Here is a 12,950-nt window from a genome sequence, read left to right on the forward strand (position 1 = left end):
TATATTTATTTATTTATTCATATCTCATTTGACCATGTATTTCGTTTGGTATTGTAAATGTAAATGTAAATGTTTTTGTACTTGTATAGCGCACAGCTACCCGCAGTGGGTTTCCCGGCGCTTGTACGAATACCACAAGGGAACCCTTCCTGGTTTTCCTTGTGAAGTGTCCACTCCTGGGCACCCCCATGGTGAAACCAGGCATCCCTCGTGCTGTGGGGGCCGTTGTGGAGACTAAGCAAGCTATTGCCCAGAGTTGCAGCATGGGACCCATGATTAGAAAGACACTGAGGCGAGAATATCCGGTCAGAGGAATTTATGAGCCCGAGACCCACCGAGGCGGGAATCGAACCCTGGTCCCTGGCAAGAGCTCTGCATCAAGGTCTGCCTGTTCTAACCATTGAGCCACACTTCTCCACTCTGCTTGTTCTAACCATTGAGCCACACTTCTCCACGAGAAGACCATAACACTTGCACTTTTTTGCACATAGCAGTATTTTGCACATGTAGTACTATGTCTATACTACAAAAACTGTATTTTCAAAATTACAAACTTGAATTTGTACAGTTATCGAGGGAATCACGATGCATTAGGCAAAGATGTTCTCTATGTCTATGACTATGACGCGGCAGAGTACGCCGTCCCCTTCCCGTGTATTGTCTCTTTAAAAGGTGTAATGTCAATCATGTGGTGTATCATGTGATCAAGGCTCTTGTGGAGCTGAAACGCGTAATGGCGGCGGTGCTGGGCACGAAATAAATCTTCATAATCACAGAATTTGGGTTCGCCTCGTCTTTCCAGAAAACATACGGATTGTGGGCGAGTTGCGGTGATATATATATATATATATATATATATATATATATATATTCAGGTTGACATCTTCCTACCTGTAATCCATATAAACCAATATTTGACTATAATACACTCTAAACTATAAAAACAACTCTGACAGGTAGTTGGTTGTAAAGAGTAAGTGAAATAACTGTGTTCCTATTTCACTGAGCTAAGATATATTTCTTCTCCACCCATAGACCGATGTTCAGTGCCACAATCCTGATTAAAATGTTGATTTCTTGTCTCTTTGCAAACCCATCTTAAATAAACGTTTTAAAAACAATATTCAACCATACTTGGGTTCATACATTTTCCAGATATCTTGCAGGTGGACTGTAATTGTTGATAGATATTTCACTCCATGAGATGGCTTATGGAATGTATATCGAAAAGACATAGCAGTGTGGAAGCTGTGAAGATGTATTCGGGCAGCGTCCTCCTCTGATTTACCGACCAGATTATGTCCCAGCTCTTGTCTGATCAGTGATTGTGGAGCACTTTTCCTAAATCTATGTCTGCGCTAAGTATCTTACATACTGATGTCGTGGAAATCACCCGACTGAACCTTAACTAGTTCTTCTTTCACCATTTGCCTTTAACAACTGTAATCTAAAGGTTTCCATTTTCGGCCTTAGTTAAATTAGAGTGTAGAGTTATATTACAATATATACCCTAATTTACATGTTCTAGATGACTCCTGTAATTGACCATGTACATTTATTATTAATCTTACCAAAAGACACATTTTTGTGTCAAAGATAAGTTCACTGGTAGAGAATTCTTTTTACTCTGACCATGTAAAGAAGTTAAGAGGCGTTGAAGACCTATCTGGTTGGTATCCGTGAAGACCGTCCAGCTCTCTCCGTCGCCTGCCGCCACCACAACACACGGCCAACCTTTTTTCAGAAAGATTCTTGGCCTTATTTTAAAAGAATAATTCAAGAATCTCCTCTCACCGACTCCTCCTGAAAAAAATGGAAGTGTTTTCACCGCTTGTCAGGCTCTTCAAACCTCTGATGTCAACAGGTGACGTGGATACTTCTCAGGTACTGAGACTGCGCAGCCTGGACAGTCATAACGGGTAGCGTGAAGAATGAAGCAAGGAGGAGCCAGGGAACATAGATCCGCCAACAGGAGGAAATATCATGGAACTCATTAACATACAGAGTCCCTTATAATTTAAGCTACACACAATCTACTCTTGATGTGAGTGGAAGCACAGCTATCGCAATATTATAGTTGATCAATGGCCAACATTCCTGTTGTCCTGATGAAGGCTCGGGTGTATAATTTAGGGCCCAAACACTGTGAACATCTTGGATGACAGTTTATATCTTTAATAATTGTTTTTTACACAGTTGTGTACAATACTTATGTTTACTTGTAAACCATGATTGAATGCCAAGCGAACTGTCTTCTCTTTTTACTTGGCTAGTCACCGGGTCTGTTTCAAATCACAGTACCCGCTATTTCAGGTCTTATTATCATTGGTCTTGTTCTTACAAAGGGTTGTCATTGTGTGTCGTGGTCTATTTATATTTTAATATGAGCTGATTTGTCATCCATTAAAATAGTTTATTGGATATGATGGTTGATCACTCTCCCAGTACTTGTATTCAAGTGATTTGTGTTTCAAAACTTTAGCAAAATTTGTTCAACCGAGAAATAACGAGAAACCCATTGTACAACTGTGCTGTAGTCCAAGCGTGGCTCTCGTGGATAATGGGCAACTGCGTCTTTCCATTCACCTGCAGTGGACGCGAGATATGAATGAAAGGCTCAGCCATTGAAACAAGAGTTTGGTAGTAGGAATAGAGTCCGAATTCACCACAGGGTGTATTTTTTGGCCATGCTCAGGTTATGTGCTACGCTTTTATATGTGTTTCCAACTTTACCAACTCAAATGTTTCCCTAAAAACTTCATGATAACACCACTCGTCCACATACAGGGATGGTGAAGCCGCATCCTGCAGGGTGTCCGGTTCGACAGCGAGTGCCAGCACAGCTTCCGTCACAGACTGTGGGTGGAAGGAGTGTTACCTGCAGTGCTTAATTTGAGTTTCCGGTGCTCAGCACTGGCATTTAATCATGAACACTGGCGCTTATAGCGCAAACTCGACCAAAGGTATTGGACCACGGACACATTCATTTCTGGTAGGCCCGGGAGTTCTGTTTTAGGCTTCACTTACAGGAGAAATAGGCTGGTGCAAGCTGCCTCCTGACGAGAGCCCCGGCACGTTTATTTATTTATTTATTAAATAAATTACCCGCTGGTTACCTGCCCTCCATAATTCATGCACAGTGGGTGAGAGTGAAGCTACAATCCCTCTAGAATCCAAGATTTTATGGCTCATAGTCCCTATCAACTTTTGTGTGAATCTGTAAACCATCTCTTTCTGACGTCCACCGTACAGGCATCTTCTTCATTCTGTTGTCAAAAGACCTGTTGTGTACATTAGCAGTACTTAGAATGGGCTTTTCGTCAACCATTTCTTATTATTTGTTTGCTTTCATATCAATCTCATTTGCTTACTTTTAGTTTGATAATAATAAAAATAATCCTTACTTATAAAACGTGAACATATCACCCCTTAAGGTTTCAAGGCGCTGTGGGCCATCGGGGAGATTAAGTGAGCTATTGCCCAGAGTCATGCGACGCTGAGCTGAGCTGCCGCCGGCGCCAGGGATCGAACCGTGATCCCCTTGTTCTGGCATCAGCCACTCTGGCTGCTGCGCCACTCCTTGATGACTTTCCTTCCTTGCTGTATGTTTGTGCTTTCCCTGGAGCATAGGTTCTTTACCATCCCGTTGACTGGATGAGTTGTATCCTTCCGCCACTTTCATTCAGGGAACTATTTTTCTTTTTCTATCAGAACTGTGGGACTGCATGTGTGTTTTTTGTTTGTTCATTGCTTCATCCATCTGTACGTGCTCGTCTTTTGTTTATTTTCATTTTCTGAGTCTTCCGGCTACTCTGTTTTGGTTGCTTCACCCTCGCCCAACTAATCCTATGTTGCTGCCCCTGTACCTTTTTTTTATTTCTTGTTTTTGGAGGTCCCACACCTACTAAGCTGATTTGTTCTTGATACGCTTTTTTTTAACACTTTTTATTTTTAGATTTATCACATGAAGACTGATCTCTACCTTCACGGAACGGTAAAAAAAAACACAATGGCCACTGCAACATCATGATGCAGAAGTGCCCATGCATTGTAGCTGTTCAACGACAGGCATTGGCAAAACAAAAAGTTGACTAAGTCCTTTTAAAGCCAAGTCCTAGTGCTTTACAACTGCTTGATTCACCAGTTGACCTTTATTTTTTTTTTTACAAGTTACATTTGTGTTTTTTTAGGACAATTGGGTTCCATGGTGTTGGCCATCATATAGTCTCCCCGCCACCTCTGAGACTACATTGATGCTGCTAGACTATGTAGGCACATTCCTTGGAATTTTGCGACATTATACTGGCTTTGCTTCCTGTTGTTCGTCCTGTGCACTTTCAGGCTGTGTGCTCTCTTCAACCGAGTAGTCCAATGACGGTAATACATTCGAGATAGCCCTCCTACAGTCGTATGTTGAGAACCACGTCCGCTCTAGTAAAGGCGTGTAACTTTTCTCTTGAAACTGCCTCAACACGTCTAACCTGCCATAGGACCAAGCAGACACTCCAGTGATGTGTGTTGTGCGCTCTAGAACACTTGGTATCAACATTTTGATTCCTTTCGATAGGCCAAAAGCCTGCAGCCATCGTCTCTCCGATTGCTGGGACAACGAGGGACGTCGTGGAGACAGCACTGAATGTTGGCGGCTATCCTGTAGTCCTAAGTGATACAGCCGGGCTTCGGGTGACGCAGGACCTCGTCGAGCAGGAAGGAGTGCGACGTGCACGTGGAAGGTAAGGTCCACCATTTGGCTGCTGATCGACCGCTCTCCCAGATCTTTGATATTGTTTGTTTATTACGTCACTTATTACCTAATAATTAATGTATCTCCTTGGGTTCTTTTTTCCACCTAAGAGATTTATTTGGAACGTTCAGGTCATGAGTTTGATTTCCAGCGATGCCACCGTTGATCTTTGTGGAATTGATAAAAAGAGAACATTGAGTTGGGGTAACAATATTGATGATGTACAGGCAGAGGAGTGAATTTGTAGCTGGTGTACAGGTCTGCAGTCAGTTCAAGCTGCAGTAGTAGGAGGTGACGGCCGCCTCTGGATCCTCCCTCAATATCTCCGTGATGTTAGCATGCGCTGCTCAGCGTGCACCAGGCTACTCTGTCTTCTAGAAAATTAAAACATCGACTCACATGGGGTGGGGGGTGTTCTATGTTCGTTTGTTTAGTGGGGTTGCATTTTTTTATGCACGTCCCTTATCTAATTTTCTTTTGGTATTTCATGAGAAAGATGTCAAAGCCTGGATTTTGTTCATTGGTGCTACGAGTTACAGAGCTCCGCCAAAATGTGTATTTGACGGATAAAATTTGTTAACAAAAAAAAAAACATCGACTCACATTAATGACTACATTTTTTTAAATGTTAAAAAATATTTAAAATAACTCATGCGAGACGATGGCGTCCCACTAATGATTAATTTCCAACGTGTATCTGTGGTTGGATACGATGATAATCTTGGGGTGAGTCGGGGATAAGAAAGAGATGAGAGGCTGTGGGGTAGGCTATCGCTTCGAGGAGAGAGGTTGTGAGGAAGTTTGTGGAAGATTTTAGGGCAAAGGTCTGTGACTGTAGGAGGAGATGCGAGGAGTAAAGAGGTGTTGAGCTTGGAGATGGGCGTTTTAGTTGAGGTGAGTCATCGTGAGCAGCGATGCGTACTCCGCGAAACAGAAGAGAAGTGTAGTGTTAGATGGCAGTGGAGTTGTCGCAGTCATACATGTATTGTTCATGGCTCCTACAATATTTTGCTTCATACCCTGTCTGCAGATTACTCATTTAAAAATGATAAAAGCATTGAGCTAACACAGAACCTTGTAGAATTGCAGCGCTCACTTCATTCTAACCAGAAACCGTATCTTTTGTAATTTCTTGGGGGTAACTTTCAATCCTCTGCCCATTTTCAGATCTGATCACAATTTGATTTGATGTTATTTGGAAATGTTCCTTTTGAGCAGATCTGTTGTGCTCTCCTTTACTAGAATGAGGTACCCCTGCCCCCTTATGTGTCCGAGCCTGGAACACATTATGCAGGGCAGTGGGAAGGCGGGCAGAAGGACAAGGAGCGAGCACCAGAGTTGTTACGATCGACCACATGTACTTCCTTCGTATGGGATTGTATCAGAATTCTCCATCTTTTGGGGTTATGATCACACCGTTACTATGGTTTTGAAACAAATATATCACTAATTTTAGCGCCAAAGCTTTCTAATATTTTGTAATTGCAAATCATATTAGCCTGCGTCCTCGTGAAAATATGAATTGCACTCTGTTTCTCACGCTTCTTCTGCTGCATTGTCCTAGGTTGGAGGAAGCCGATCTCATACTGGCCGTGATCGATGCCACAGAGATCCCTGCAGGCTTGGTGGGCGGTGGGCCTTTCTTGGAGCGATCCCTTGAGGACATCCTTCCATCCCCTCCTTGTGAATGCTCCCCTGAAACCAGGGACCCACCTGGTACATCCTGCATCCTGGTCTTAAACAAGGTGGACTTGCTGGGAGCGACTGCTCCGGACAGCCTACGTGAGATGTGCAGCACCAGGAACCTTCCATCGGTCTGCCCTCTATCCTGCCGAACCGGAGAAGGACTGGAGAGCTTCCTGCACGTGCTGACGGGGAAACTGGAAGAAATGCAAGTGTCCTTTTTGGTGTTTATCCTCCCTTCCTGCTTGTCCTTCTTTCATGTTTGTCTTCTCCGCTCGCTTTTGTATTTGTCATGTTGCGACTATCAATTGCTCGAACAGCCCGGTCATGAAACAACACGCCACCTGAGCAATTTTAAGTTCAAAATATTTTAATGAATTTATGATAAGGCAATAGACCAAACAAAAAAGAGCACCGATGAGATGCATTGAAATGTATGATGTTACATTAACATAATACTTGTACCTATACATTGACATTTGCAGTATAATAAGAACTAAAATTTAAAAATATTTAAAAAAAGGGAGGAAGCAATAACAAGTATATCATAACTGAGCTACATAATAAAATCTAACAGACTATACTTATTACATAATATAAAAAATTAATAGTAGTATGCTATATAATTGTCAATTGGTCTCCAAAATGACTGGTAAGTAAATGTGTTATGAACAACACCCAACATAGTCAGGTCAGCTCCTTTTCTGGTAAAGATTATCCATGACCACCATGTACGAATTGACAATAATGAAACATTTTTCCAGTTGACAGTAATTGACTTTAGAGCAGTGGATAGCAGGAAGTCAAAGAGCTTGTTATTTGAATCTGACAGTTTTGTTGAAAGCAATATCAATTTACAAATCAACATATTGTATGAACGTTTATCTGATAAAATATTTTTTTTATAATAACATCCCAAACCTTTTTCCAAAACATAAAGACAATATTACATTCGAAAAGCATATGTTTTAATGAAGCTGGAACCAAATTATAGCGCCAACAATTATGTGAATTTAGTAGTTTTATATTAAACATTTTTAATGGAGTCCATAAACAATTAAATAGCATGAAATAATTAGTTTGATATAAGGACACCGGTAACCATCCATTTACACTATTACCACCTGAGCAGTTTTAACTGCTATCTGTGGCACAGAGCAATCTACTCTGAAGAATTCTCATCACAGACATTTAGGGTACACCGTTCATGCCCTGTTTCTACCTTGTACAGAACATAGTCGCTGTCCATGGCCGAAGTTCATCACACATTATGGTAAGGAGGTCTTCTCGAGGGCTCAACCTGGCCGTGGTGCATGCTCCGCCCTGTTCTTTCTATGCTCCATTAGCAGTCTCTGTATGGCTTTCTACAACTGAGTCCTGAATTTGCCCAACACTCATTTTTATTTTTGTAGTGGTTTGAGACTTTGGGCCTGAATCACACACAATTTGGAATTCTATGCCTGACATTTTTACCCGGCATGTGTGCATGTTTATGATTTTTTGGAAATGTACAAGGTTTTTCTAACGTTCTAGTAGGCCACTTTTATCAATTCCCACTTGTGTTCATGGGAACAGCTTTCTGCATGTGCAATTGTACATATTGTACAATTGCTTATGCAAGAAATAATATGGAAAATATGAAATTGTGCTTTTTTAAGCAAGGAAAATATCCCCCCAATCAGAGCCCCACTCTCCCTCCCCGGAGCAACGTTTTATAATATACACTCACCAGTGTTGGAAGTTTTCTTTGTCCTTTCCTGGACGTGAACCTGCCTGTGCAATGACTAAATCTCTGTCCTTATCCAGTGTGTGAATAGTTTGGAAACACGTTTGTGAGTATCCACAAGTTTGTAGGAGGGCACCCAAAGTTTGCACACCATTATCACCCTGGCACGTCAACATCCTTCCATTTTCGTAGTATTACACAATCTGATAATATGATGCAAACATCTCTTTGCACATGCAAATTTTGGTTTTGCAAACAGCAAACTTGCATTTGCACTTGTAAAACAAACCATGTCCTCCTGTACGTTGATCTTACATGTACAAGTGGTTTTGCGACTCCAGACGTTGTATAGTAAAGCGCTCTAGAACTGTAATATACAAGCTGTGTCACGCCATCTAGAAATTCTTGCTTGAGCCTCACTGTTTGCTTTTGTCCTTCCCAGGTGTGGGAACCCTCTTGTGGGCTCACCCAGTCTCACCCAGACCCGGCACCGCCTGCACCTGGGCAGCTGCCTGGAGTGCCTTACCCGGTTTCACAGTCACAGGCACCTGGACCTGGCCCTGACTGCGGAAGAACTTCGGATCGCCCTGCGCCACCTTGGAAAGATCACCGGTAAGGTGGGCGCAGAGGACATTTTAGACGTCATATTCCGTGACTTCTGCATTGGGAAATGATGTGGGTGTCCGAATGTGAGACTTCCACCCCAGATCCGGCCTGGCACCGTGAGAATTGGGAGTGAACTATCGGTGTCCCTCAGAGCTTCAGGAAGCAGAGGTCGAGAGAAGATGTTGCTTCAAGGAGCAATGGACGTATTGAGGCAGCAGGGTCCTGTTTCCAGATGAAGGCAGAGGCACAGTCTCTCTTGTGTATGGGTGTGAATGTACAGACTGCACCAGGTGTTGGAGCAGGGCAGGATTGAGGTGCACTGTTGGATCTCTGCATTGAACAGCTATACCATGAGCAGGCACAAGCCTCTGCCTTCCAGGATAGAAAAGCTTTGGCAGAGCCGTGCATGGGTCTCAGCAAAAGAATGGCTTGTGGTTCTGCATTGGCAGAGCTGTGCATGGGTCTCAGCAAAAGAATGTCTCATGGTTCTGCATTGGCAGAGCTGTGCATGGGTCTCAACACAAGAATGACACAGACCGGTTTCTGCAAGCCATGATTGACATGAGCTGACAGAGCTTGCATGGTTGCTAGGGCAAGGATATCACTGGCTGTGTGCTTTAGGTTTGGGTTGAGGTGCGTCAGGAGAGGTATGTCTATAGGTTTAGTGTGAGAATAAACATGGCTTAGTAAATCAGCCTAGGCATGCTTTTGTGTATGATTGTGCAGGCCTCACAAGTGGAGTGCAGTGGGGGTGCTGCGGGGACATCTTTTGATGCACTAGAAAGCTGTGCAAGTCGATCCGATGACAGTCACTAAAGGTCTGCAACTTAGGACTGGGGCGCCATGCCAGAGCTATGTGTGGTACCGTACTGGAAATGTATTGGGATAACATGTATTGAGATAATTGTTTGTGATCCTCTGTATAGGAATAGCTGGAAATGCTACAGGTGAGGATTGAGGTGCATTGACAGAGCTGTGTGGGGTCCCGAGGGTACAGGAGGTCAGAAGAGGATCGCAGTGATAAAGGTGTCTTAATTCCAGTTCTGCGGCACAAAAGGGTTACTACGGGTCCGGTTTGGAATGCATAAGTAAAGCTGTGTTGACTTTCATTACTGTGGGAACAAGGGCTGCTGCAGGCCAGATTTGGGGTGCACTGGTAAAGCTGTGTTGCTTCAGTAGAGGGACAGCAGTAGGTTTTACTGTTTACATGTTTCGGCTTCAGGTACTGAAGGAGTAAGGGCTTCTGCAGGTCAGGATTGAGATAGCCCGTTCTGATGAGCAATACATTCAAGCTAAGCTGAGGAATACTGACCCATGATATATGGCTGATGTGGCTCCCACTCGCTCTGATCACCTTAAGGAAGTCCAACTGCTGACCGCAGTGAGCTGCAGGATGTTCCTCTATGGGTTGAGCATAGAGAACGGCTAATCACAGCTGGAAATGGTTCAGAGACCGCACTGCACTGATCTCACGGCTGCAGGAGCATGCGACGGTGCAAGTGGTTTTATATCTTCACCATGCTTGACTGCACAAATAGTCCTGCAATCAGAGGTGTAACACAAAAGGATCCCCCCACAAATTGTGAAGAGGGGCCCTAAACTTCCCATATCTCACAGATGTTCATTGGTTTTGGGCTGAATGTGGCCCCCTGAAGGGTTGAGGGGCCCCTGAACAATTACCCCCTCCACAGCAGGGGCTGCAGGAGTCTGTGTTACACCCCTGCCTGCAAGGGCTGTAATAACCGTGTCATCAAGGCTTCTGCCAGACCACTGTGCTAGTACATACTTGCCAACATTCAGTGACTCAAAAGAGGTTGAATCTTTATAAGTTTCAAAATCATGCTGGGCAGTTGAGTCTATCTGAATTTTATTTTACTTTTTGGGTTCTGTTTGAGGTGCTACGTGCAACATTTATTCATATCTCTGTGCTATGACTGAGGGGGGGTCTAATTGGGCCTATTGCTCGTATTTTCATTACATCTTCATGCATTTGAACACCATCTGGCTCCTTGTGGAACATAAACTTTCATTAGCGTCCCAAACAGTCGTGCATCAAACGTCTCCATGCAGGCGTTCACCCAGGATCAGTTATAGAATCGTCTGGATGACCCTCAATGGAAAAATGTTGTGTGAATTTTTTTTTCGTACAATAAAGGCCGACCTGCTCAGTATGTTAAATGTTTGGTTGCTCTTTGTACAAGTTCGTGCCCAGACCGACTTCGTAATTCTCATCTTGCTGTGGTAGCTTTATCCTTACAGAGACCTGCATCTTGAATCCTAAAGCAAGCATTTTTCTCAGGCATCAATTGTAATGTCCTGATGATGATCCAATTACCTAGTAAAGGGATCGAAACGTCGTTGACTCCAGCACCTTGACACAATTGGGAATTTTGTTGTTATAAAGCGCAATGTGGCTAATGCGTATGTTCCTTGGCCCAAACTACTTTTCTGTATCCTGGCCAACATGTGCAAAGTCCAAGTTTGGCTACCTGTTTTGTTTGTTTTAAACTGTCCCACTTTTATGTTCTTGCATGTTTCTTATATTAAATTATAATAATAAACATCCATTTTAATATATGAAGATAGATGTCATTGTTTCTCTGTGTTAAACGTGAAAGTAAATTTATGTTGTGAGGGTCCAGTGTTCCTATACAAATGCTCACACCCAAGGTCCCTTCCAGATAGCTTGGGTGCCCTTGTTTCTTCTAAATATGTAGAACTGTGAGGGGCAGCTGCAGGGCTTCCGTTGTCCCTGTCATGCCTCCGAAGACCTTAGGCCACAAACACCTGAATACCGCCGGGGTTCTCAACCAATAGGAACCTGCATGAGGCTGCGCTGGGGCTTCAACATGCCCACACATCCCCAGCTCTTGATCTCTGTACTTCCATGAACAGGTCCCTTTCCAGGAGTCAGAAGTGCAAAGGACTGAACCCTGAATGAGCTTGACCAACAAATTTACACCCCTGTTAAGAAGGAGGATAGCACATTTCTCTTTCTCTTAACTATTACAGTTCTGTCAGTGAGACCTTGATGGACTAATCTAAAATCATACGTTTTGTACGCTACTTTTTTCTGACAAGCAATTAAACAGCAATAAGAAGAATAATGCACTCGGGGATCGGTCCCGCCACATTTCACACCGCCTGCAGATAGCAAGTAGAAAACTGCCCTCACACAGTCTCCGATAGAGCCCCTCTTTCTGAGGTCAGCCGTCCGCCTTGGATCCACTTTCTGCATCTTCTGAAGTTGATAGAGAATTTTTTAAGAATGGCACATGAAGAAGCTGAGCATCGTGTAATCTTGTCTTGACTCTTGGATCAATCACTAGAGCTCGACTTTTTTCCACGTTTGTGCAGCTTGAAGGACATATTCTTCACCGGTGAATTGACTTGCTTCTAGAGATGTACCTTAGTACAAAAGGATTCCTGAACCACTTACACTTGACACATTAAGTATATTTTGGTGAGAGCACAAAACTGAGTGAAAGTTACTTATCTTGTAGAAAGCAAAACATGTAAATACTCAAAAATCAATTAGATAAAAGCAAAACTGATGGGTGAAATTCTCAGCCACCGGTTATTACTCAAGGCTGCGGAGGAGTCCATCATTTTTTGCCTACTGTGTCACTTTAGACATGGACAAGCTCTATGCAGCGCCTACTCCAGTAGGATTAGACCAGCTGGGACTGCCCGACCGCATTCCCCTGGACGGGAACACAAGCAAACCCAATCTGGTTTCGACCTCGTTGGGCCTCATCGGTGAGGGCCTGCTCCAGGCTTCGAACTGCGAGCATGGTACCCACTTCTAGCAATACCCATCGCAGTTAGGGTCTTCGGTCAAAAACCAAAAATGTGATGGGTGAAATTGTTAAAATAATCTCAGCCATTGGTAAAATTTCAGTATTCGGGTCAATTTTTTGTCAACAATGCCACTTTAAAAGAGGGGACAGCTGGATGCAAAAAAGACTTTATACTACAATGGGTTTTAAATCTGCTTCTAGAACGGTCACGTACAAGCACTGTGAGGCAATGAATTCCTAAAATGTGGAAAACAAACTGGTTCTTACGAATGTTGCTTCTTTCAGTCCTAAAATTGGGCCTCAACATTTCCGCCTGTTTTCGAGCTTTTTTGTGATTTTTCTGTTGAAAAGGCTTGTAATAAAGTGATTAACAAAACAATAAATTGTCAGA

At 43.2% G+C, this 12,950-nt stretch overlaps 1 protein-coding gene across 1 annotated transcript in view; it reads left to right on the top strand.

Moving 5' to 3' along the window:
• Positions 1-11,340, top strand: part of GTPBP3 (GTP binding protein 3, mitochondrial) — a 45,146-nt gene extending 33,806 nt beyond the window's left edge. The window contains exons 7-9 of the mRNA XM_085637784.1: positions 4,568-4,733; positions 6,309-6,635; positions 8,596-11,340. Coding sequence (XP_085493910.1) covers positions 4,568-4,733; positions 6,309-6,635; positions 8,596-8,827 — 725 coding nt within the window. The 3' untranslated portion in view covers positions 8,828-11,340. The remainder of the gene's footprint in view (positions 1-4,567; positions 4,734-6,308; positions 6,636-8,595) is intronic.
• Positions 11,341-12,950: the final 1,610 nt, after the last annotated feature.

The sequence above is a fragment of the Triturus cristatus genome, chromosome 12 (assembly GCF_964204655.1).
Source record: "Triturus cristatus chromosome 12, aTriCri1.1, whole genome shotgun sequence".
In the NCBI taxonomy this organism is placed as follows: domain Eukaryota; kingdom Metazoa; phylum Chordata; class Amphibia; order Caudata; family Salamandridae; genus Triturus; species Triturus cristatus.